A 26477-nucleotide genomic window follows, 5' to 3' on the forward strand; every position below is an offset into this window, starting at 1 on the left:
GGGGGAAGGGGAATGCCAGAGGAAGGAGGGGACTCCCGGCCTGGGAGCACCACCACAGTTAGACAGATGGAAGGAAAGTAGATTTAGTGAAAGCAGGGAAGCTGGAGGACATGAGATTCTTTGGAGTGGACGGTGTTTACCAAGGTAAAGCCCCAGCCCTAGGGGTCAGGGTGGGCCATGGAAATGCATGCTGATGCAAGTCCCAGAAGGCACACTTCTGCTGCTGTACACATAGGAAGGAAGCACTCTGCAGCTCTTCTACCATTTCAGATCCTAAAGAAAATTTTTCATCCACAGGAAAATTTCGTCCATTGTAATCTCTCTTTAGAACCATTAGAATTGAGGGTCAAGAACTAAAACGAAGTCAGAAATGACCAGTGGTCAAGTAAAGATTGAAAAGAGGGTCAGTGGCTACCTGAGATGTCCAAGGATCGGGGGTGGGCTTCCCCCAGCATGGCACGAATTTGGAATATTTTAAACAAGATCAGACAGAGGAGACGAGATGCGAAGAGGCAGGATGGTGGTGGTGGGAAGTAAGGGGGAGGGTGTTGCAGGGGTGGAGGTGAGAAACGGAGGTTAGCTTCACCCTGAGTGGTCCTTGCTGGCTCTAACTCCACTAAACCAGCACCCAAACTCCCTCAACAGGGGACTGATCTGCATTTGCAAGGGTGATTTGAGACCAGGGTTAAATGGGGTAGGTCCAGAGAACTTTTCTTTTATTCCTGCCAGCTTCAAGAATGAACTTTGAGATAGAATCCTCTTGTAGAAACCTGTCAAAGAAGACCTCAGAAGAAGCCCCGAGAAGCAATGTTAGCAGACACCATACAAGACAAATGATAAACTAAACCTAACAATCCATAATTAACAAATCTGTGCATCTTAAATGAACCACATTAACTGCTTAGCTATTCAGACAGACTCATGGCTTAGAAAATGACTGTTTTCAGATCATCGCAGTCTAGGTTTAAGATATTATAAATATTTGTAGCACATCATAAGAAGTGTTCCAGTACAATCTCTTTATTTGTGCATACATCTATCTACACACACATATTTGTATTATTCATTAGTAAAGCAACTTACCCTCTGAGCCACGGATAGTACCCTAAAGAACAAATGCTATAACTGAGTAGGTGCACTGGGATAGAGAAAATGGAACTAACCCCGGAGCAGAACTTATGGCCGCATAGAGCACTATAGGCAGAGGCCACCTTGCTGAAGATCAACACATGCTACTGTACCTCCTCTGATGACTTCAGAAATGTTACGTAAGTTTGTAGGACTTGAGACCTGGAGCCAATGATTTGGCTAAATAAGTTTAATTCTCCTTCTAGCCATTTAGCTTTAGAAGAAAGTGATGCCACTTCGTTGGGTTCAAATTCATTTTTCTCTGTCATCATTTTTACAGCTGCTTCTAATTCATGTGATGCCTCCTAAGAAAGCAAAGCACCAGAGGTCAGAGACTGACAGGGGAATCGTGAACATTCACATTTCATTACCCTTACTCACCTCCATCTTTCAGGATTATTAATTGAACTTGTACTAAGAATCTCCTTATTAAAACCAAGGCACAATTTAAAACTGTGAAAAGAAAGAAGTCACTTCAAAATAGAAACCACCAGAAATTATTTTTTCCTGCTCTATCTGCTATACTTATTTAGATCATTCAATTTTCTGTGTCCCAAATAGAAGAAAAGTTGCTTGGTATGAAAGGATGTGAAACAAATGGCAGGGACATTTTAAATAATTTAAATAATGATACTTGAGACTTGCTTTATGGAATGTACCAATAGCTCTAGCAAATTCTTACACTAATTTTGTTTTACAAGACATGACAAACTTACAAAGCTTGTCTAATTTATTTTAATTCACAAAAACTGACATATTAATTATTCAATCTTACTTAAGTCTCTGCCCAGAAGGCTTTAGAAACATGTGTAAAGAATAGGTTTCCTATGAGGCCTAGACAATTTGAAGACTCACTGAATCTGACCTGCTTAGGGCTGCTCTCCTAAGTGCAGGTTCTGTTAGCAAATGCTAACCACTGACCAAACAGATGAGTGGACATTGCAGACATTTCATAGTTACAAGCACGCACCACATAACACCCTGTCCATCAACAACAGCCTGCGTATGTGACTGTGGTCCTCTAAGATTATAAAGGAGCTGAAAAATTCTTTTTGCCTAGTGTCATCACAGGCATCTCAGTGTGTAGCACAGCACATTAGCTACTCACCTGTTGGGCATGATGCTCTTGGAAGCAAGCCTACTGTACTAATTGCGAACAAGTATAGCATGTACAATGCTGTGCACTCCGTCACACCTGATGACAATACACTGCTGGCTTAAGCATTTGCTATTCAAGAGTTTGCATCATTGCTTTAGAATAGCTCCTTCCACTTATATAAAAAAAAGGTTTACTGTGAAACAGTATGACCTGTTAACACTTGGCAGGAGTCTCACACATCTTGTGTTGATGGTGTCTCTTGATCATCTCAAGAGGATACACTGAATGATTGGCCTATACCGTCCGTCCACATTCATATAAGTACACTGTGTGGCGTTCACACAACGACAGAACCACTTAAGGATGCCTTTGTCAGAGGGAGAAACCCCACTGACAAGCAGCACATGATGAGATAATTGCCACAGAAAGAGCCACATAAAACTTACATGCAACTAAGCTACTCATCAAGCAAAAACTAAAGAGAAACGGCATCCCTCTCATTTGAAGTCAGGAAGGGCTGCTTCTCTGTTTGTGTTTAATATGCTTCCCAAGTACTCCACTGAGTGCAGGTAATTTCAATGTATAAGCCCTGCTGCATGACAGCACTGTGGGAAGAAGAGGAGTGGAGCCTTGCACTCCATGCCATCTCCTCCCTGCTTCTAACATTTTAAAATCGAACAAACAAAAAAATGAAAGGGAGTTCAGATTTCCATTTTAAATATTTTAAATAATTAATTTTTAAAATATCACCTTAAAATATTTGGTGCGTATGTGAGTTCTCCAGGGGCACTGTCTGCAAAGGAGGCTCTTGTTCCAAGAAATAGAATAAAAGGGCTTCTCCTGCCCGCCTGGGCAAGAGGGAAGGACTCTTGATTCCTCTGGAACTCTGCTGGGCCAGCCAGGGACTTCCGTGCAGGTTAGGAGCTGCTGGCAGGCCTCTTTGAGCCTAGGTCCCATGAAAGGGGTGATAGGGAGCTAGGGAAGGTGCTGGAGGTGGGCGGGGAGGGGTAGCACTTTCTGTCACCAAATAGCAGGTGTGCAAGCAAGGCTGTATTTTTATTTGCCTCTCCGAATCTTGCAACAATAGAAGGTGCTTCTGGTGATTTTCTCTTGTAACAACTCTTGCCAAAATCAGATTCCAAGACGGGCACTCTCCCTGCCTCTGTCTGGCACCCCAAAAAGGACTTGCTAACACTCAGTCAAGGAACAGAAGCCAATGAGCAGTTAATAACCTGGATCTTTGTGAGCTTAAATTCCCCAAAAATGTACATATAATTTAGACACACATAAGCATGAGTTTGTGAATCATTATTTGTTATGTCTTCATTTGGATTTGCAACCTTCAAAGGAGCAAGGATTAAGGTCTACAGCTACGAAATGTTTTAAGAATCACATTAACAAAATCATGACCATAATAATAATTCTCATTTTATTTACCTTAATTTGGGTATTTAGTTCCAGATATTTATTCAAAATCTTTTCAGATTCAGAAAGGCTGGAACCGATATCCATTGCATTGGAAAGTACTGGACTCATTTTCTGAAGTGACATTTCCACCTTTAGGAATAAAGAATATGTTACAGTCTTAGTATATATGTATTTGCATATGTTTATGCACATACAGAAAAATCACTCCATATATTCCCATTATTCTTATTATAACCTTAATTTTAACATAAAATCCTTTTAAATGTTTCAGAATTCATATTTTAATAGCACTCTCTTTCATGCGACCCAATTTGCAGGCACATTTTGAAGCAGAAGTCCAGAGCTTGGGTATGTGGGCACTCTGTGCATGGCTATAATTAGGACTGAGGGAATCTGGGGAAGCATCAAACCCTGAACATGAGATAGAAAAACACAGAGCAGTCTTAGGTATTTAATTGATTTGGAGACTATGACTTGGTCCTCCGTGCACATAAATAATGGACAAAGAGACCCATGAAGGGTTCTGTTCCATTCAAGTTACTCCCTTCAAGTTCTAGCTGGAGTTCACACTCCGCAGATGGACTGGCTCTGAATCGGCAGTAAGACAAGTAGCAACAACTGTTTTGAGTTCCTACTGTGCTTTCCACCACCACCAAATTAGCTGCAGTCTCAAGCTCTAGGGAATGTGACATTACCCCAGCCGCCATCCTTGGAGTCTCATGAGACCAAGACTCAAATTTCCAATTTTCCAAATAAATAAGAGGTAGGGAAGCAATTTAGAGAGAGACATTCTTATGTAATGGCCTCCCCTGTGACGTCTATGATTCTACTGATGAGTTTAGGCATGTAAGTGCATTGTGTCAAATGAAAATGTCACGGAAAAGCTGAGGGGTGGGTGTTGTGGAGCAGATGGTCAAGCAGATGCTTGGGACACCCAAGTCCCATTATCAGAGTGTCTGGTTTCAATCCCAGCAACATCTGCTTCTGATCCAGCTTCCTGCTACTGCACCTGGGAGGCAGCAGGTGATGGTCCATGTATTTGGCTTCCTGCCACCCACATGTGAGACCCAGATAAAGTTTGTGGCTCCTGGCTTTGATCAGGCCTATGCCTGGCTATTGGAGACATTCAAGGGAGTGATCCAGGAGATGCAAGACCTCTTTTTGCCTCTCCCTCTCTTTGTCACTCTGCCTTTCAAATAAATCAAATAATTTTTTAAAAAATAAACAGATCTCAGGGCTGGCATTGTGGTACAGTGGGTTAAACCACTTCTTGCAATGCCAGCATCCTATATGGGTGCTGGTTCAAGTCTCAGCTACTCTACTTCTGATCCAGCTCCCTGCTAGTGTGCCTCGGAAAGCAGCAGAGGATGGTCCAAGTGCTTGGGTCCCTGCACCCATGTAGGATACCCAAATGAATCTCCTGGCTCCTGGCTTTCGCCTGGCCATTGCAGCCATTTGGGGAGTGAACCAGTAGATGGAAAATCTCTATGTCTCTCCCGCTCTCGTTCTCTGTAACTCTGTCTTTAAACAAATAAAATGAATCTTTAAAAATAATAAATAAATAAATAAACCTTTAGAAGTTTTGCCAAGACCCAGTCCTTGAAGCAAGGTTCTTCAGCATCAGTGTCACCAAGATATTACTAATGTTTACCATATGCCCTGTCTACAGATAATTAAACTTTTGTTTGGTAGTCTCTGGTTTTATTTTCTTTTGAAAATAGGAAATACAGGGCATCATCATGGCATAGCAGGTTAAGCTGCCACCTGCTGTGCCAGTATCCCATATGAGTGCTGGTTTGATTCCCGGAAAATTCCCTTCTGATCCAGCTCCCTGCTAATGCACCTGGGAAAGCAGAAGATGGTCCAAGTGCTTGTGTCCCTGTACCACCATGGGAGACCCAGATGAAGCTCCTGGCTCCTGGCTTCAACCTGGCCCAACCCCAGCTGTTGTGGCCATTTGGGGAGTGAACCAGAGAATGGATGATTCATATTCTCATTCTCTGTGTGTGTGTGTGTGTGTGTCTTTCTCTCTCTCTCTGCCTTTCAAATAAATAAATAAATCTTTAGAAAGCAAAAAGAAAATAGGAAATAAAATTCTGCCACATCAGTGCATTCCCCTTGCAGAGAGGGTCTGCACACGCACGCTTTCATGCAGAATCACCACGTCCCTTGCACCAGTCTAGTTAAATAAACAGGACAGTGTCAATGTATTCTTAGAAAAACCTAAAACTTGGCAATTTGGTATCTATTTTTCCATCTAGCTATGGTTCTCATATTGTAGGGTATATGTTAACTAAGACTTGTACATATTTGGGAACACGCTCAGAACCATCCAGTCACGGGTTCTTTTTCCAATTCATACTAGACCCAGTCAACCCAGTGACTGTCTTTGTATTTATGGAATATGCTCAGGCCAGAGTGGGAAGATAGCATTGGGTATCTATTTTTTTTTTATTTGACAGAGTTAGTGAGAGAGAAAGAGACAAAGAGAAAGGTCTTCCTTCCGTTGGTTCACCCCCAAATGGCCGCCACGGCCGGAGCTATGCTGATCCGAAGCCAGGAGTCAGGCACTTCCTCCTGGTCTCCCATGCGGCGTAGGGGCCCAAGCATCTGGGCCATCCTCCACTGCCCTCCCAGGCCACAGCAGAGAGATAGACTGGAAGAGGAGCAACCGGGACTAGAACCCAGTGCCCACATGGGATGCTGGCACCGCAGGCAGAGGACCAACCAAGTGAGCCAAGGCACCAGCCCCTGGATATCTATTTTTGACAACTTGGAACAGGTATAATTGATGAGCAATGGTGAATTACAGCTCTGATTCAATCATCGGACTTACTATGGAACATAAGAGAAGCCTAAGGAAATACACCCGACTCTCCACCCATACCTACTTACTGCAACTGTCATCCCATCTAGAATCAGCAAATCAGACGTTTACAGTTCATTTTATGAAACTACCTTCCTTAGGCAGCCCTCCACTGATGCTGCTAATTGCTGTTTCTTAAGAGCAAGCTCCTTGTGCGCAGAACATTGTTCGGTCAGATGATCCACTCGGCTCCGAATGCATCCCAGCATCTCACGGACACCAGCCACCCGAGAGCTGGAGGGAACAAGCCAGCTATTAGCTCACCACACCCGGATATGGAAGCAGTGGCAACAGGGAACATTTGAAAGTGGATCTGCTCTTTCATGTTAGTGTGAGTTGGTAAAAGTTATCAGCTTTAGGATAATAGAAGTTAAACAGCTACCTTCCCAGTAGAACAGAAAGCAAAAACACATCATGTTTCTTTGTTCTAAGTCAGTTAGTCCTGAGGGAGAAGATGAGTTATGGGTTTCTGAAACCAGGTCTAATCTTCTTTGCTACAGGTTTACTTTTTAATATTTCTCCAAGATATTTCAAGAACTGTACAGCAAAAGGCACAGTGTGTTCACCAACAGTTTTCCCGAAGGGGTTAATTAAAAGCTTCATTTATCTAAAGATGCTCTTTGAATAGAAATGTGGATCAGCCAATTAACAAAACATTTAATAATCCAATAGAGTAAAATATTTATACAACACAAAGGTCCCTGTTCTTGGTGATTATAAATGCTCAAGGCTGTATTCATTAGATGAAAACTAAGTTATTACTGATAATTAAGAATTAAATAAACTTGTTCACAAAAAAAGAAATCAAGCTTCACATGATCATTTTTATTTGTGTTGGTCTCACGAGAAAAAGAAAAGTGACATGAACACTCATAAAATGAAAATGATTTTGAAACAATGAATGAACACTGAGTTGGACCCCAGTTGCCCTGGTCGAAAGGGAGCTTAGCAAGTTTCCTAACCTGTTCCAAGTTAGGCACACATGCTAGAATGCAAAACAATGAGAAGACATTGTTGACACACTGAGCACCTTGAAAACTTTCAACTTAACCTTAGGATAGAATATATCCTACATATTTAAGTAGTCAAAGTCTTTAATTTCCCATCAGTCATTTCTCTCCAACACTAATAAAGATGAACAATAATAACTCCTACATTTAATTACCTAGAGTTAAAAAAAGATCTTGTAACGTGGTACAGGTTTCAGAATTTTACCTCAAATAATTAATGTAAGACTTTGTGAAAATGAATTGAATTAGTAATGAAGTGAGGGCAAGATCCTGAACGTCTGAGAGTTACAGGAAGCTCTGTGGAGTGACAAGGAGACCACTAAAGAGATGAGACACAGTCAGGAGTGTCCCATGGGGACCACACAAGTCCTGGACAAGTTTAATTTTGAGAAAATATGTAACCTCCATGAGAAATCTTACTCTTGGTACACAGTGCTCCACGGATATTGCACTAAAAACACTTAGGTTTGCACGTTAACACTAAGAAACCAGGAAAAGTATAATGACAACATCAAGAGATTTTATTAATTCTTAATGATGCTTAAATCCATGAACTCTGTAAAAGCTGTGTGCTGCCAATACTAATGTTTTGACTAGGTTTTGGAGTTTGATATGCCACATGCTAAAAAGGCACATAGAACCCCAGATGCCTTGTATTCTTTATGTTCCAAGGTTTCTGAAGATTCTGGAAGGAGAAAGATCAAGTGAATACACGGTACTATGGAAAGAAGAACCAGAGAACAGAGCTTGTGAATGGAAATGTGCAAACATAGCTGCAAATGGCAGACAACATCACTGCTAAAACAAAAGGAAATGGAAAATAACTGATAAAACTCGGAAAGATCAAATGGAATTTGATAAAGAACTTCATCAACCCTCAGGAAAGATGCTTACTGCCATGTCTGAGTTGCTTTATGTGGTCCCATCTGGAATTCCCTCTGCATCTGCTGCAGCTGGGGACTATTTTACTAACCAGACCTAGAAGAGGGAGCTCCTTGGCCCCAAAACGGTGCTGCTGGCTGGCGCCGTGGCTCAACAGGCTAATCCTCCGCCTTGTGGCGCTGGCACACCGGATTCTAGTCCCGGTTGGGGCGCCGGATTCTTTCCCGGTTGCCCCTCTTCCAGGCCAGCTCTCTGCTGTGGCCCCGGGAGTGCAGTGGAGGATGGCCCAAGTCCTTGGGCCCTGCACCCCATGGGAGACCAGGAGAGGCACCTGGCTCCTGGCTTCGGATCAGCACAGTGCGCCGGCCGCAGCGGCCATTGGAGGGTGAACCAACAGCAAAGGAAGACCTTTCTCTCTCTCTCTCTCTCACTGTCCACTCTGCCTGTCAAAAAAAACCAAAAAACAAAACAAAACAAAAAAAAAAACAAAACACGGTGCTGCTGAGAGAAGAGCACACATTTTGAATAGGCTGCTCATTGGGGAAAAACAGTCCTCAGTCATCAGGCCCAGCCAGGCTTCTTAGTTTCCATTCGCGTCACTCATATCACTGTTTTTATTCTTCGGCCTTCTGCAAAGATCATGGCTGCCAGCCAGCTCTGAGGGCTAATCTGTAAGCGCCAGCCATGACGTCTCAGATGGCAGAGTCCATGACCAATCTCTGACTCTGCCCCAACAATGCTCTAGCATCCCCAGGCCCTCCCAATGAGAGAGGTTGAAGCCCGGTTTTGTCTTTATTATGATGCTGTAACTCAGCACTCACACTGAGTCCAGCCTCCACCCACAGTAAACATCTCTCTTGCTGAGTCCATTGCATGAACTACTTTATACAGTCCTTGAAATACCTTTGGGACATCAAAAAGGAATCAATAACTGCAGGTTTTAGCCAGTGAAACTGAGGCTGCAGAGGTGAGCATACTTGTCCTAGAGACACACAACAGTGATAGGCAAAGATCTCATTGAAAGTCTTTGATACGCAAAGATGTATACTTACCCTATCTAATCATTCCTATTGAATTAATGATTCATTTAAATCCTGATTTAAGAAAATACAGACAACACTGGCTTCATTTTTACTGCAAAATCCCATAACTATAACTAATAAAATAAGTATGGAGTTTCTTACTATGACAAGGCCCCATCCTCACTGTTCGGAGCAGTCTCTCCTATCACGATCACCTATGAGTTGGGTCTAGCTGCCCTCCCAGTCTTGCGGAGGAGCAGAGGGAGGAACAGAGATGCCTAATAACTTGCCCATCTATGAAATGGCAGAGCCAGCACCTGAACCTGTTCCTCTGATCTCAAGAGTTCACGTTCTTCACCACCTTTTCTGGGTCTGTAATACATGAGGGGCTACGGGGACATTATCCTTTAATGAGTTGAGCTTTGTGGCTATCACAGAAACAGGGTTGGTCTGGCTGACGTGCTCTTCTGAAATCAGCTGAGTTCTCCAGGTAATGCAATGTCTGTAATTTACAAAGTACCCACTAGATGGGCATGGTGTCTTGTTCAAATTACTTGTCTTGAGGTTTCCTCTAACACAGAAAACAAAAACAGGAAAACAAAACAAAATAAAACAAAACCAAATAACATATTCCTTCTGCTTTTTGGCAACCTGTAATTTCTTAAAGATTTATTTATATATTTGGAAGGCAGAGTAACAAAGGCAGAGGTTGAGAGAGACAGAGAAGTCTTCCATCCACTGGTTCACTCCTCACATTGCTGAAACAGTGGAGCTAGGCTAATGCAAAGGCAGGAGCCTGGAGCTTCTTCCGGGTCTCCCATGTGGATGTAGGGGCCCAAGGACCTGGGCCATTCTCTACTGCTTTCCCAGGCCATAGCAGAGAGCTGGGTCAAAAGTGGGGCAGCTGGACTCTAACTGGTACCCATATGGGATGCCAGCACTGCAGGCAGCGGCTTTATTGGCTACACCAGAGCACCAGCCCCAGCAACCTATATTTTTATTCTAGGTGAATCACAATCAAATAAGATTGATCTCTCTCTCTCTCCCTCCCTCCCTCCTCTCTCTCTCTTTCTCTCTCCCTCCCTCCCTCCCTCCCTCCTCCCTATCTCTAACTTTCTTTTTGCTTTTCAATGACTTAAGATGTTCTATTTCATTTTGTGGCGATTTGTGCCTTATAATGCAAATCTATTGCATTGTAAATTTTTTAAAGGAAAATGATGGATGATGTCCGTTCATTCTTACATAGTGTCCCTTGCAGCCTTGAGTACATAGGCTTGTAAGTAGTAAGGGACCAATGAACATTTTCAAAGCCAATCAAAATACTCTCTAATCAATATTTAAAGGAAAAGAATGCACAGATTTCAGGATTGAGAAAAACATACACACATGCACCCTATTAGAAATGTCACTAGTGGGGCCTATTTTGTGGTACACTGAATGCCAGCATTCCATATGGAATGGGAGCACAGGTTTGAGTCCTAGCTACTTGCTTCCTATCCAGACCACTTCTAATGTGCCTGGGAGAGCATCAGAGCATGGTCCAAGTGCTTTACCCATGTAGGAGACCCAGATGGGTTCCAGGCTCCTGGCTGTGGGCTAGACCACCTCTGGCTATTGTGGCCATTTAGGAAGTGATGCAGCAAGATGGAAGATCTCTATCACTCTACCTTTCAAATACATAAATTTAAAAAATGTCACTGGTAACAATGTCTAATAGTTTTTTATGATGAATTTGTGCTTTTGGCCTCTTATACAATTTGTAGGCTTCTCAGAGACGTCTTCATTTCTTCTTCGGCATGCTTTAGCATCTGTAGTTAGATTCAGCCAAGTTCATCATGTGTAGTTTGGTTCCAGTGCTACTTCCCTCCTCTATTTAAGGCCTCAGAGGGACAAACTGAAATTGCCTGGTTCTGCTGTGCATCACAGTGTGCATTCAACTCTTGTCACTTAGACCCCCACTTCGTATGAGAAGTTCTCCATCATCCTGTTTACTCTACCAGTTCCTATCTCACTCTCTGGATGTCCTCAGCTAGGCCATCTCTCTCTGGGCAGGAACTGCTTCCCTTCCCCTATTCCCAACTGCAATACGACTTCCACTCTCCTAGCCCCAGGGCTGCTCCTTTATAGCCAGCTCGGACTGCCTCATTTTCACATTAAACACCTAAATGCTGATTTCAGAATTTTCTTTTGAACATCCTAAAATACTTTAAAACAAGGATTGTGTGTATATTGGCAATTTCCTTAGTGCCTGAACAGCAAGTGATTTGATCAAAGGAAAGATAGGACTCCATCTTTGCCAGCAATTCTTACAGGAACTGAAAATAAATTCATAGCGCTCCATCAATCCTCCAGGAAGGTATACTGTTCTTCAAAGCTGTATTAAGTTAGTGATGGTGGCTAACAGAAACTTGGTCAATTCCAAATCATTTTGTTTTGATTCTAAGCAACACAGCCCGAGTGTTGATTGGGTGATTGGCTGATTGGGTGGGAGAGGAGCTCACAATGGCTAGACCTCTGATTCCAGCCATCTGTGGCTCTGCTTGCCTGATTTCCAGTGGAAATGTTGATGGACCGTTGGGCCTTCTCTGTGAGAATGGATTAGATGGTACTGTCTGTAGGGGAGCAGGAGGTAATCAGATTTTTCCTGATGTTGACATTGACTTTGCCAAGCATCAGAGATACTCAGTAAGGAAAGAGTGTGAAGGTTTCTTCAGACATTTGTTAGAAACATTGCAATGGGACTATTTTCTACTTTGTTCATTGAATCAATAGTGGAGGAAGTATGGGAAAGAAAAATAATTGTTTCTTTTTTCCTCAAAAAGCAGAGACATATTCACTTCTGGTTCAAGAATAGCCTGTTCTGTTTCCCATGTGGAAGCAGTGGCCCGATCTTTGCATCTGTTGTGAACTGGGGCTGGGGGGGTGGAGCAAATCCCAGTGTTAATGTGTTCTAATGATTCTTTCTGGAGAATGGCAAGTTGCTTTTAAACCTTTCATAAATTACTATTGGCAGCCCATCTGGATTAGGAGCGGAACCAGATGGTATGCACTTGACAGTTTACTCTGTCTCTTCAGAAAGGATCAGCTGACCATATTTTTCTTTTCGTCTGCAGACAAATTACACTTTAAACATGGCGGGGGGGGGGGGGGGGGGGATCTGATCTTTCGCTTTCTGCGTCTTTTAACAAGAACCTGAACAGTATCCCTTCAAGCCTACAAATGTTTTTATTTTGGAAGAAATGATTGCTGCTTTCTAATTTTCATCTCTACTTTGAAAAAACACCATTTGAACTACAGAAGTGAAATGCAGGTTTTTACAATCCATTTTTTTTTCTGATCTATGTTATATACTTTGAGAATTTCTTATCACCATTCTCTCTCTCTCTCTGTCTCTCTCACACACACACACACCCACACACACAATGATACTGCCAAAATTTGTTGAAAAATATAAGTAAATGATGTTTATTTGAGTGGATAAAAATAAAAGCTTATTAACCTGATAATACTGGAGACAGACTGTGCTACACTGAGAATCAATGAGCACTTATTACTGGGGTGGTATAGACAGAGAACTAATGTATACTATACATACCACAATATACATTTTCTTTTTTTAAAAAGACTTTTATTTATTTGAAAGGCAGAGTTGAGGGGGGGAGGTGGAGGGCAAGACAGAGAGAGGGAGAGAGAGAGAGAGAGAGAGATCTTCCATCTGCTGGTTCATTCCCTAAATGGCTACAACAGCCTTGCTCTCTCTCTCTCTGCCTCTTCTTCTCTCTCTCATGCTGAGTTTCAAGTAAATAAATAAATCTTTAAAAGTAATAATAATAATAATAATAATAAAGAAACAGAAAAGCAAGTTAGGTGGGGCTGAAACTACAGGACTCCTGGGTTCAGGTCCAGATGCATGTGGTGATGGGCAGAAGTTCCATTCCTGTGAGACCATAGAGATCAACCTATGTGAAGGATACCACAGCTAGGAGTCTACCTGAAACAGGCCATGGTGGGTGGGGTTCTTTTCCCTTATAGAAAGAGGCTGAAAAATGTTGGCACCATCTGCTGCTAAGAGGCCATGTAACCAGACATAGCAGAGCAATCAGGCACCACACCAGGCCCTCCCCGGGCTTCCTAACAGCATCCCCTGGGAGTTTCAGTGACCCAGATCCAACAACAGACGACTGACTGGAGATGGCAGGCCCTATGAGTCCAGGTGGTGCTACTGCAAATTGTACAGTAGGAAGGAGCAAAGAGGAAGGGAGGAGGCAAGCAAAAGCAAGTCAAAGAACACACCCCTCTCACTCCAAATGAGAGTGCAAGCCAAAATTCCAAAACAAATGCAAAAAAAGCAATCCTGAAAAAAACTTTGACAAGATAAGTGTACTCCAGCTGAAATTAAAAAAAAAAAAAAAAACTGAGACTTAAAGAAAAATAAAAGAAAATGGGATATGAACAAAAATTAGAAATCTGAAAAGGATAGGTGTTGCAGTGTGGCCACTGGGGATGCTCATGTCCCATACTGGAGTGTCCATTCGAATCCTGGCACCAGTGCATCCTGGGATGCAGCAGATGATAGCTCAAATCTATGACAGCTCCACCTGCACAGAAGATCCGGATGGAGCTCCAGGCACACAGCTTCAGCCTCACCCATCCCTGGCTATTGCAGGCATTTTGGGAGTGAACCGGCTGATCAAAGATCTCTGTCTCTACCTCCCCAATCCCACCCCGACACTGCATTTCAAGTGGATGAAAATAAATACACACATACACACGTGTTATATACTTGTATGTAATCTGGGTCCTACTTTTACCCAAATGAATATTTAGAGACAGAAGGTATCTTCATAAATAAATAAATCTTCATGAAGATACCTTCTGTCTCTAAATATTCATTTAAAAGCATTTTGACATGGACTTAGAATACCCTATTATGGGTTTGTCCTTAAATTATTAAAATTTTCTCTAAATTCACAGAATATGGAGGTAGCACTCAGGCCTACACTATCCTGAACAGCACTGTGATGAGCATTTGGTTCACATGTGGTTCTCAGCACATTTTCTTTTCTTCCTAAATCCTCTCATCTGGGAGAATTCCCCTCAGTCCACAGGACAGGGATTTCTGCCCTTCAGTCATGCTCGCCCTGCACTGCAGGTCTCTCACTCTGCGATCCCTGTTACTCTGCATCTCACCACCTGCGTCAGAAGCGACCAGTGTGTGCAGATGAGTATCTGGCAGAGTTATCATCGGACCTAAGGTAGCCATCGTGGATTTAGTGAGAACAGGAACCTTGGCACCTTCCACACTGAGAGCTCCAGAATGATAAACTCCTACACGGTGTTAACAGGTCCAGGTTACATTTCTGACATTTAATCAAAACTCCTAAAAAGAACTTCTTAATATAGACATACAAATATACAGAAAGCGGCTGAGTTACTGTCATAAGAACTCAAATTTGTGAATTCCTGAATTTTAATATCCAATATTTATCATCTAAATGCATTATCCAATTCTTCAAATCAATCACTTTTGGGACTGGCACTTGGTCTAGTGGGTTAAGCATCTGCTTGTGGTGGCATTTCTTCATTATAGGGTTTTGAGGCTGGGGCTTTTGGGGATGGAATAAGAGCTTAAATAAGTTTGGACAAGGGCTGGCATTATGGCATAGAAGGTTAAACTGTCACTTGCAATGCCAGCATCCTATATGGGTGCTGGTTTGAGTCCCAGCTGCTCCACTTCCAGTCCAGCTCTCAGCTAATGTGTTTGGGAAAGAAGCAGGAGATGGCCCAAGTGCTTGGGTCCTTGCACCCACATGGGGGACCCAGAGGAAGTTCCTAGCTCCTGGCTTTAGATCAGCCCACCTCCAGCCACTGCAGCCATTTGGGGAGTGACCTGGGGAGCAAATGGAGGATTTCTCTGTCTCTGTCTCTGTCTCTCTCTCTCTCTCTGTGTAACTCTGCCTTTCAAATAAATAAATCTTTTTAAAATCTTCATTTATTTATTTGAAAGACAGAATTACAGAGAAATAGCAAGAAACAGAGAAAGAGGTCTTCTAACTATTGGTTCAATCCTCAAATGGCTGAAATGGTCAGGGCTGGGTCAGGCCAAAGACAGGAGTTTGAAATTCCATCTGGGCCTCCCACATGGGTGGCAGGGGTCCAAGCAAATGGGCCATCTTCTGCTGCTTTCTGAGGTGCATTAGCAGGGAGTTGGAGGAAAAGGAGAAGCCAGGACTCGGCCTGCTACTCATACAGAATGCCAGCATTGCAGGAAGTGGCTCAAACTGCTGTCCACAATGCTGGCCCCCAAATTCAATTACTTACAAGTTTTTAAATGTTTGATAGCATTTACATGAAAGGAAATCCTAGATGAATCTCTTGGGCAAGGAAAATAAATTTGTTTTCTGGGAGTGGGGCTGCCTTGTTTGTCTCCCACTTCAAGATCTTTCTATGTTCCCTATGATAGGGCCTGTCCTTTAAAGCCATGCCAGGCTCTCAGAACCACAAATCCAGACATCTGACATGTAAACACCACCTACGGAAGGGTCCGTTTCAGCCCTCCAGGTGACGTCATCATCTGGATGGAGAGAGATGGTTCTACAGCAAGACAGAGGAGACCATCCAAGGGAGTTCAAAGAGAACACTGTGTGGTAGGTATTCCACCTGCTCACTTTGGCCTGCAGGTGTCGCCTTCTCACGCAGCTCAGTCCAGCAAATTCAACAACCACTCAGGGCCTTCCCAAACTCACCCCATCCCTGACCTACCCTCATCACACAGCTAGGAATGTTGTCTCCCTTCACTTGTCCCCATGACTGCTCATGCCTGGAGCACACGCCTTACTGTGTATCTACCCCACTGGTGACTTCAGGAGACTTGGGGCCAAGTTTATACAATTTTGACTGCCCAGAGCCCCAGCACTGGGATACTTATACAATCATGTTTGAAAAGAATTGAAAGAAAGAAAAAGTTTTCAGGAAAGGTAAGACTTGGCTTGAAACTAGGTTGATGGAGTACATTTTAAATGCACTAGAGTGAAAAACAGTCCATATTCAATGAGCAGCCAGGCTCCTTGTGACTGATTAAGGTTGAATGAGAGGAATAGAAAGACAGAGAGCCAGGACCTAACAGAGCAGTCCAGAGCGGCATTCAAGCAGCGACTACACCTCTTACTATTGTGAGACAAGCAGCAGAGCAAGGTCCTGAGCTTCTGTGTCCCAGTTTCCTCATCGGCAAAACAGGGAGAATGATAGTGGTAGCACCCATATCAAAGGGCAGCTGTGAGGATAGACTTCAGTAATGTATGCAAAATCTACAGGTGTTTAGCGTTACTGCAAATAAGTCTTTAGACAGAGTCTCCACTCCATCCAACTCTCTGGTTTCACACTGTGCCCTTCTCCCCTTGCCACCCTCTGCTTAAGCCACACAGCCCTTCTTTCGGTCACCCCTTGCTGCTGCCCTGCTGGGTGCACTCATCTTACAGCTAATTGCATGGCAGCCTCTTTGTAAAGAGCGCTTCCCTGCCACTGTATGAAATGGTCCCCAAGAGTGCTCTGTACTCCACGTCACCCTGATATTTTTCCATAGCACTCATTGCTGTGTAAGAGCATGTCATTATTTGATTCATTTAGGATTGATGCTTTCTTGCCACCAGAATATGAGAAGCATGAAGACAGGGACTGCACTTAATAACACTAGACACTTGGAGACCTGGCTTATGAAAGATGCTCAAAGATATCTTCGGAATGAACGAATGAGTGAATGGGCCATGGTTTACCGGAAGTGCATTCCCACCTATAACGTCAACCAAGAGAAGAGTTGAGAAGCAACATAAATTAAACTCCTCTCTTTATTTCTCTGCAAATATGACAACATGAAAAATTTACACCAAGAAAGTAGCAAGTACTGAATCAAAACAGATAACACAGAGTTACAAGCAAGCAAAACATTCTGACAGGGTGAAGCTAATAAACTTAAGCCTACCATGACAAGGCAGAATGAAAACTGATACAGTCTTTTTTTTCAGGGATAGAAAACGAGATAATGTCAAAGCAAGTTTACTTGTAAATCCTAAGTTCTAGCAAAGAGAAAAGGTAAATGAATTCTTCACCAGGTAGCTTGGTCTTGCTGGGTGTGTATAGATTTTTGAGCTTGGAACTGGTGGCTGCGCTGAAAAAATGCAAAACAGAAAGCAGGTGCCCCATGTTTGTCCCATTAAGGAAACGTGGCCTAGGCCCAGCACTCCCAATCCCTGCTGCTTCTGGTGGCTTAGCCTGCTTGGTGGCAGGCTCCTGTTGGTCTATCTTTAGACTTGGCACCCAAGGATGATGGCAACAAGGCCTAGGAGGAGATTAGGAAGGCTGGAAATCAGGACCTTTCGATTCCACTGTGAGTCCAGGTTTGATCACGGTCACCTACCGTTATAGGCAACCTGCAACATGACTAAGAGCAAAAGGATGCACTAAACACCTTTCAAATCAAGGTGCATTTGGTATGTGATAGATGCTATTCCCTGAACAGATAAAAACTATTCAATAATGACTTGAAATCATCACCAGATTACAGGTAAGAAATGGAAAAATCCAGGAAACATACAAATAATCACTATTTATTTGGTGAGGCTGCTCAAACTTCAAATGTATTTGATTCCAGGATAGAATAACGGTGTGAATCTCTGCCTAACAAGTAGTAATTATGCACAATGACCAAAAAAAAAAAAAATCCCAGATTTACTGAGAAGCTTCATCTCAGACAGATGTGAACTTCCAAGATTCCATTTATTTTTACTAATAGAAAAAAATCCAATGAAATATCTCTGACATAACTACCTGTGGCTTTTACCATCATAAGATAAATATTTACTTTTTCTTTTTCAAATGTAACCTTCCCCAGTTAGTGAAAATGAGCATGACAATTGGGTACCACTACTGTTGTAATCATTTAAGATAACCATGTGACTCTTAGTATTTTGTTTTTAAACCCCTTCCTAAAAAGGCTTCTTTTAAAAAAAAAAAAAGTCAATTATTTTTGGACACTCTCTATATGCCAAGAGTTAGTGCTAACTCATTTGATCAAAAAATACTCCATGAAATATACATCTCTGTTTCCCAGCTTACACAACTGAGGTTCAGAGAAACTAGTACTGAAACAGTATTTTTACACTTTGTGTTTCTGCGTGGGTACAAACTGATGAGATCTTTACTAATTATATACTGAATCGATCTTCTGTATAGAAAGATAATTGGAAATGAAAAAAAAAAAAAAACCCCTGGTGTTAAATTGGAAATGGCATAGAAAATTAATTAATTTTAAAATAATATTATGTAGGATCTCTGTCTTTAATGTGCTGTACACTCTTATTTAATGCTATAACTAGTACTCCAACAGTATTTTTTTTTCACTTTGTGTTGCTATATGGGGGCAAACTGTTGAAATCGTTACCTAATATATACTAAACTGATCTTTTGTATATAAAGAAAATTGAAAATGAATCATGATGTGATTGGAAGGGGAGAGGGAGCGGGAAAGGGGAGGGTTGTGGGTGGGAGGGAAGTTTTGGGAGGGGGAAGCCATTGTAACCCATAAGCTGTACTTTGGAAATTTATATTCATTAAATAAAAGTTTAATTAAAAAAAAGTCACAGCACTGTTTGGGCTCTCAGAATGCATGAAATAAAAATCCTTTCACAAGAACTCTTAAAATTTTTCCAATATCTGGTAATAACTAACAACAGTAGCATTCTACGTCCTAGTAGTGGCATGGCTGGCCTTCAGAAGTCCAGATAGCTATTGTGATGCCTAAAAGCATTTACCTTGTCCTGTTGAAATTTGTATTCCCAATGACATCATTTATTTAATATTGATTTATTTATGGGGGTGGGGGGAGAGAGGAGGGGGAGAGAGAGGGAGGAACAGAGAGAGCTAAAACTCCTGTCCACTGATGTAGTCTACAAAGGCTCACCATGAATGGGAGGCTGAACCATTGAGCTGGGACCTCAATCCAGGTTTCTGCATGGGTGACAGGGACCCAGTTATTTGGGCTATCACTGTTGCCTCCCAGGGTCTGCATAACAGGAAGTTGGCAGCAGGAGTTGGACAGAAGACTCTGAACTGGAATGCATGCAACCTAACAGGCCCCTAACCACTAGGTCAAACACCTACCCACCCACCACTCATTTTTTATCACTACTTAAACTCTCCCTTCACTCCAGCAGTGGTTGTGATTCTAAATTTCCTATATTTATTAAATAAAAGCTTCCTATAAAAAATTTCCTTGGGTTCTTCTTCTTTTCTGAGATGCTGACCCAAGTCCTTGAGCAGATGGATCTTTAGATGAGGAAGGTAAGCAAGTCCCAAACGCATTAATGCATATGATTGAGTTCAGGCACCGTGCATGGCACTAGTTTGCAACTGAGATTCCAACACATTTCAGTTCCATTTTAATGGATTTCTAAGTTATATACACCTTCTAAATAAAAAATGTCCTTTGCCAAGAAACAATTTCACTTTAACTTCAAATCCTGCTGCTGCCAAATGGAAGTAGTATTGATTTGTAAAATATTATGAAATCTCAGGGCAACCAAATGCCTTAGAACCACTATGAAAGCTTAAATACCTAAGATGTTGGCAGAAATCATATTGTGAATTATTTTATAATCCAATTACCTGACCATTATTTCAAGTTTCTTAAAGTAGTGCTAATTATTGTTTATTAAGATCCAGTTTGCATTCCCAAAAACAGAACTATAGATGTCCCTTTGAAAAACAATGTATATGTAAAAATTAAGACCAAAAAAAGCAAAGGAGGCAAAAAGAATCAGACTACTTCAGTAGACAAATATATCAACTAGGACAAAAGGAATGACTGAAAATGCTCAGTAAATGCCAAGGAAAGGATGTGTACAAAATAAAAGCATTATGCTATATATTTAAGTATTAAAAATAATTAATTACCTATTAGAGCAAATATGATTAAGTTCAGCTGTCAAAATATTTAGCCATTTTCTAACTCCAGAGTTAAGCATCAAAACTGAAAATTGAAATTTAGTTTCTAGTCAACAAGCAGAGACTAGATTTATCTTCATGCTTTAAATAATCAGAAAAACAGACAATATTTGAAACAATTTTTAGACACTAAAAAATAGGCAGCACAGGACATATCAGAAACAATTGAGATAAAACTTAGATTGCAACGGCTTATTACCTGGGAGGTCATTTCCAGGCCAAATCTTGGAGAGGTAGCCGGCGCCGCGGCTCAGTAGGCTAATCCTCCACCTTGCGGCGCCGGCACACCGGGTTCTAGTCCCGGTCGGGGCACCGATCCTGTCCCGGTTGCCCCTCTTCCAGGCCAGCTCTCTGCTGTGGCCAGGGAGTGCAGTGGAGGATGGCCCAAGTGCTTGGGCCCTGCACCCCATGGGAGACCAGGAGAAGCACCTGGCTCCTGCCATCGGATCAGCGCGGTGCGCCGGCCGCAGCGCGCCTACCGCGGCGGCCATTGGAGGGTGAACCAACGGCAAAAAGGAAGACCTTTCTCTCTGTCTCTCTCTCTCACTATCCACTCTGCCTGTCAAAAAAAAAAAAAAAAAAAATCTTGGAGAGGTAGAACCCAAACAGAACCCAAATAAAGCCCAGATTTCTTGAGGAGTTTAGAAGACTGGGATCAGACTTGGGGAAGCCATGGCACCTAGAATTATTGGGCCCATAAGGCAGAAAGAGAACTCCAGGGCTCTGGGGAGGGGTCCTTGACTGCATACTGACCTAGCCAGGTATGAAAGGAATCTTCCCAGGACCAGGGAAGCGTCACAAGCAAAGAGTAGCCTGACCAAAGACATTGGTGGTGCTTTGATGACATGGAACCAGTCCCCATCTTACAACTGAAGACCTCATCACCCAAAACGGGCATCATATGGCCCAATGTCCAACAAGTAACCTGAGTTCAGGCACGATAACACCCTACTGTATATCCTCTGCATGGCCCAAGACATTTACACATTCTGGAAATGTGGCCCTGTCGCAGGGAGGGGAGTAGACGCCCCTGTCCCCATACTTGAGGCCTCAGGGGAGCACGCCGGGACTCACGCAGCCTGAAGGACAACACTATTACCTGACACATGACTTGGAGCCAAGCTAAAGAAACTTAGGAGCTACAATTGTTATCCTTTAGTTTTTCAAAGGGGAAAAATCATTTGCCCTTCTCATGGCCTCAACTTCTTGGCTCTTACTAGAAGATCTTGGATTATTTCTAATCTTAGTTTTGCATGGTTTCCCAGCAACCATAACAGGCCTGGATTAACCACCTCTGTCTGGACTCAGATATCTTATGGAGAGAAAATTCCCCAGAGTTACCAAATCAACACTTTCAAACACATCTAAAATAGAGCAGAACAAGGGCTCAGATACATGATAAATTTGCCATATTCTGTGCATGTCATTGAATTTAATATCTTTGAGTCTCAAGGAAATTCATAGAGAGGCAAAATGAAGAACCAGGATTAATTCATTTGCACAACTCTGTTTGTGGTCTCTCTCTATCCAAGTATAAGCTCTGCCTTCATTGTTTCCTAGCCAACACCTGTTCGGGATCTGATGCGTCATCTCCTCATTGTGTCCCAATCTCTGTTCTCTTCTCTGTTGTATTTTCTGTTTCTCAAGATCCTTCTTCCTCCTTGTGCCCATACTCTAAGCTCACACGGATGCATTCACTCAATCTACTATAAAATATGAATAAAATAAATGACCCACCTAGCACACTGCTAAAAGAGCATGGTCTCTGGGCTCCATGCATTTGGATTTGGTCTAGCTCTGCCCACTAACTGATAATGTGACCTTTTGCAAGTTATTTAACCTCTTGGGGTCTTGAAACTAGGCCATTATGCAGGGCTTTGAACTCAGATGCCAGGAACCATCACGCCCAGTCTCCTAACTTCCACCCCTTTAAGTGGCCTTGCCTGTCTTTTTTGATAGCAAATCAGTCACTCACTAAAATTAACTTGCTGAATTGAGGGAGCAGCACAAGTTCCAATCATGAGACTCATGTGGGAATTTGCTTCTGCACTAGATAATGCCTTGTTGGTATTGTCTTAAGAGGTTTCTTTTCAGAAAATTTCAGGTCTGGGACAGAAAGTAGCTATCACCTGCATGTAGCTCCCCAGCTGACTGAAGCCCACATGGCCATCAAAAAAAATTCCCTAAGGAACACACTATTACTGACCAATCAAAGGAAGACAGTGATCATTGCCAACCAACGCGGAGCCTGGTGTCTGGACGGTGGTGTTTATCAAATTCCCATTCCTTTAGGCTCCCCTCTTTGCCTCTACAGCAACCGATGTCATGGTAACTGGCAGTACTGGAACTGCCACAGCCCTGTTAGGCAACTGCTTTGGCTCCCAGCCACTTTCATCAGTAAGCCCACATAAGCCACAAGGGGGCATGGTTAGCTGTGGATGCGAATGTGTGGATGGTGGTGGGTGTTCATGTATGTCTGCATGCGTGTCTGACTGCATCCACAGACACGAAGACAGACACCGCTTGTGGCCTGACTGCTCTTGCACGCTACTGCTTGTTTCTTGTGTATTTCTCACCACCACTGAGTAAAAGAGGGATAAACCTACAAACGACTCGGAGTTGTTCCCTGACCTGTTGGAATCTCAATCTGCTTGTCCACGAGCCAAGTTCTGGACGCACATTGAACATCCACCTCTCATTCCAGCTTCAACCCCAACCCCTGGAGGAGCCCAGGAATTAGGTGACAGTTTCATGGTTCCTTGCTCTGGGCAATGCAAAAAAGCAAAAACAAAAAATAAACAAAAAAACACCTCCTTTCTTCTCCACCCCAATGTCAGTGATGGACTTTCTGAACGTCAGGCAAGCGAACCCAGTCTTGCGGGTTCTAGAGCAGTCCCTCCAACCAGTTTTGGGGGTGGTTCTCTATCAGCCCCAGTTACCTTTCTGTTAAAGGGAAACATTAATAGTCTGTGCCATGTGGCATTGCTGGGAGGATTACTGAGATGATATTTCCTAAAGCTCTTGCCAGGGAACCCAGCACGTGTGGGCTCTTGTTATTAATAACATCTTCTTTGACTTGGGATTTTGTTTGGAGGGGTCATGAGTGAAAGGGAATTTTAGCACCTTTTCTTATTCCCCCAGAAAGGAAAGAAGAATGGGAAAGACTGAGGGCTCATGATCTAAAAGAGAAAAACACCCCCTGCAGCGCCCGGGTATATGAGAAGAATTGAGAACTCAGCTCTGTTTCTTGTTTTGTTCATTCCCTCTCTCCTCCTCAGAAACAGCAGAGAGAAAGCTTTAGCATCTCTAAGTCCTCATGCTCAGAAGAAGGCCTCACTTCCGGATGGGCAAGGCTGTATTCAGGATCACTGTTGACCAAAATTCAATAGATCTTTTCAACCATATTATAATGCGGTAAATCATCAGAAGCAGGGCAGGGGTGTGGAAGGCGGCAGGAATCATGCAACTTATTTTGTAAGATTGTGGGAACTGTGAAAAAGCTTGCTACATTGAGGGAGAAATAGGCTTGACTCACCTGCAGGAGTCTACTTGGCTGATTAAGGTTTGTCCTTTTTGCAAAGCATCAGCTGTGCAGGCTCTAATTTCGTGGTGTAATTCCTCATGCCTCGCTGCCAAGACAGGCAGGCTTAAACCCTCTGCTTTAAGGAGCTTAAGGTAAGCTTCAACTCTTCCAAGTACATCAAATGCCTGCCAAAGAAAACAGACTTTCATTTTCTGCTTTTCTAGTTTAAAATCTACATTCATGTGAATGCGAAACACTAGCCATTAAACCAGGTCATTCAATTTATTCGTTTGATCATAACAAAATACAACAATCTTAGTCTTGGAAAACAGCTGGAGAGTTTTAAGGCTCCATTCAGGGAAAGGGATCACAGCTCAGTCCTGCTCAAGTGAACGTCAACACCATAAAATTACCAAAATAGTTCATGTTGAGAATGTATCTATACAGCCCACAGTTATAACTGCATAGAATTTGCAGAGCCTGGTTTATGTTTTGTAAATTCTGTACTGTGTGCAAGTAATGCATGAGCAATTTAAAAAAATATTATTCAACCTCTCATGACCTGAATGTCTCAGTACAATTCTTAAAAAGAACTTTCCCAATAAATTCCAATTGGAACCTAAGAAACTACAAGGCAATAGTCAAAAAAATTACCAATATACCTCTCTCCCCTTTCTTTCAATTATAAGACTTTCAGCCCACTCCAGTGAAGGCATCCATCTGGCTACAGAGGAGATTAGAATTTGGTTCTGAAGCAGTTCAAAGAGTAAAACCAAAGTAATATTTAGTTTCTCGTATGCAAAATAGGATTATGCAGAAACAACATAGCCTTGCAAACCAAGATACTGTCTTGAGAGAGGATTTTTAAACTCCTTTATTCTCTCTCTTTATTAGCAGGTCAGCCGCCCAGCATGGGGGATTAGGTTTACAGAATTAACAGGAGTGGAGAGGAGCCTTCCATTGGCCATGAAGCCTTGGTTGGTATTAAGATGGAAGAACACACATCTAATCGAGACAGAAAAGAGGACTGTGTGGTACGGTATGAGGAAGACATGAGGGAGGAAGCAGAATGCCATGGTCCTCACAGGCCTCCTGATAGCTCATTTCAGTGTCTGGGTCTGGGGAGCAGATGAACCAGGTAAGTCGACGCAAAGCTGAGCAGCAAGAACTCCTGCCAGGGTGCTCTGCAGTACTGGCGGAAGAAGCCACCTCACTCATGAACAGTCCCATCACAGAAAGCTGGCAGGCAAGGGCCTCGAAGTCCAGCCTTCTTAGACTGCTGAATTAGAAGTCCCTGACCTTGGCAGCCCCCACTCCAGAGTGGGAATGGTGGGAGGAGCCCACAGCAGGCCTGGGGGAGGAGTCCAGAACCTGAGAAATGAGAACAGAGGGGCTTCTGGGGGAGGCCAAAGGACAAAGGAGCATGGCAGAGCTGCCGCTGAGGGAACACAGTCCAAGCCCAGCAAGAGGCCACAGCTGTGAAACTGCAATGCACCCACGCCTTGCACCTGGTTGTCATTTTAGGGGACGAGCTTGCTGGTGGAATTGGAACTGGACGAAACTGGAACTTACAGATGAACTCTCTGAAACACTGTCCTTACTCACATGGCCATAGTCTGTTCTCCCACCAGCATCCTCATGTCTCCCCAGTCTGCTCTACGTTCAAAATAAAACCCCGCCACTTATTTAGCAGCTGAAATGAATAACTGCAGTTTAATGAACGTGCTTGCTTCTCGACTCCGCTGCACAGTACTTCTGATTCAGTTAACAAATATTGAAGGCCTTCTGGGTTCCAGACACACTGTTCCCAGCCCTCCAAGGGAGACAAGAGTGATCCCTAGTATATGCTAACTGGAAAACTGAGTCTCGGAGTGGTTCAATGCACCAAGTAACCTCCACGTGGCAGATCTGAGACTCAAAATCTAGTTATATCCTAAAGCCCTTGCTAATCAAATGTGACTAATCCATGCAGCACAGGATACTATGAGAGGCTTAAGGATGATGGGCTCTGGGGTAGGCATTCGGCACACCGCTTAAGCTCACTTTGGATGCCCACAGCCCACACGGAGGGTCTGAGTTCAAGTACCCACTCTGCTCTCTATTTCAGCTTCCTGCTGCTGCACATGCTACAGTGTCAGGGCATGGCTCAAGTTCTGGTGTCTCTGCCACCCACGTGAGGGACCTGAATGGAGTTCTCAACTCCTGCTTCAGCCTGGCCCAGCCCCAACTAGTTTATACATTTGGAGGAGGAAAAAGCACTTGGAGATCTCTCCCCGACTTTCAAGCAAACAAACAAATAACCATAAGCAAAGAAAGAAGTGATGTTTTAAAGAAGTCTTGCATGGAAAAGATGAGGATTTAAAAAAATTTTTTTTAACTTACAGTTGTAAATAAGCATTTGCCTTTCCTTCTTATAGGTGGGAAAGGATGGGAAAGGCTGAGAGATTTTTCCTCATCTACAGGACAGCCAAAGAGAAAAATATTCATTACAGATACTTTGAACTTGAAGTCCAAATCCAAC

General features: G+C 42.9%; 1 protein-coding gene across 1 annotated transcript in view; it reads right to left on the reverse strand.

Annotated features, from left to right (window-relative positions):
• The window catches only part of CCDC141 (coiled-coil domain containing 141), a 202317-nt gene that overhangs the window by 53293 nt on the left and 122547 nt on the right, over window positions 1-26477 (reverse strand). The window contains exons 8-11 of the mRNA XM_062188558.1: window positions 23969-24141; window positions 6614-6755; window positions 3665-3784; window positions 1242-1433 (exon numbers count right to left, since the gene is read on the reverse strand). Of these exons, the coding sequence (XP_062044542.1) occupies window positions 1242-1433; window positions 3665-3784; window positions 6614-6755; window positions 23969-24141 (627 nt within the window). The remainder of the gene's footprint in view (window positions 1-1241; window positions 1434-3664; window positions 3785-6613; window positions 6756-23968; window positions 24142-26477) is intronic.

The sequence above is a fragment of the Lepus europaeus genome, chromosome 1 (genome assembly GCF_033115175.1).
Source record: "Lepus europaeus isolate LE1 chromosome 1, mLepTim1.pri, whole genome shotgun sequence".
Classification (NCBI taxonomy): Eukaryota; Metazoa; Chordata; class Mammalia; order Lagomorpha; family Leporidae; genus Lepus; species Lepus europaeus.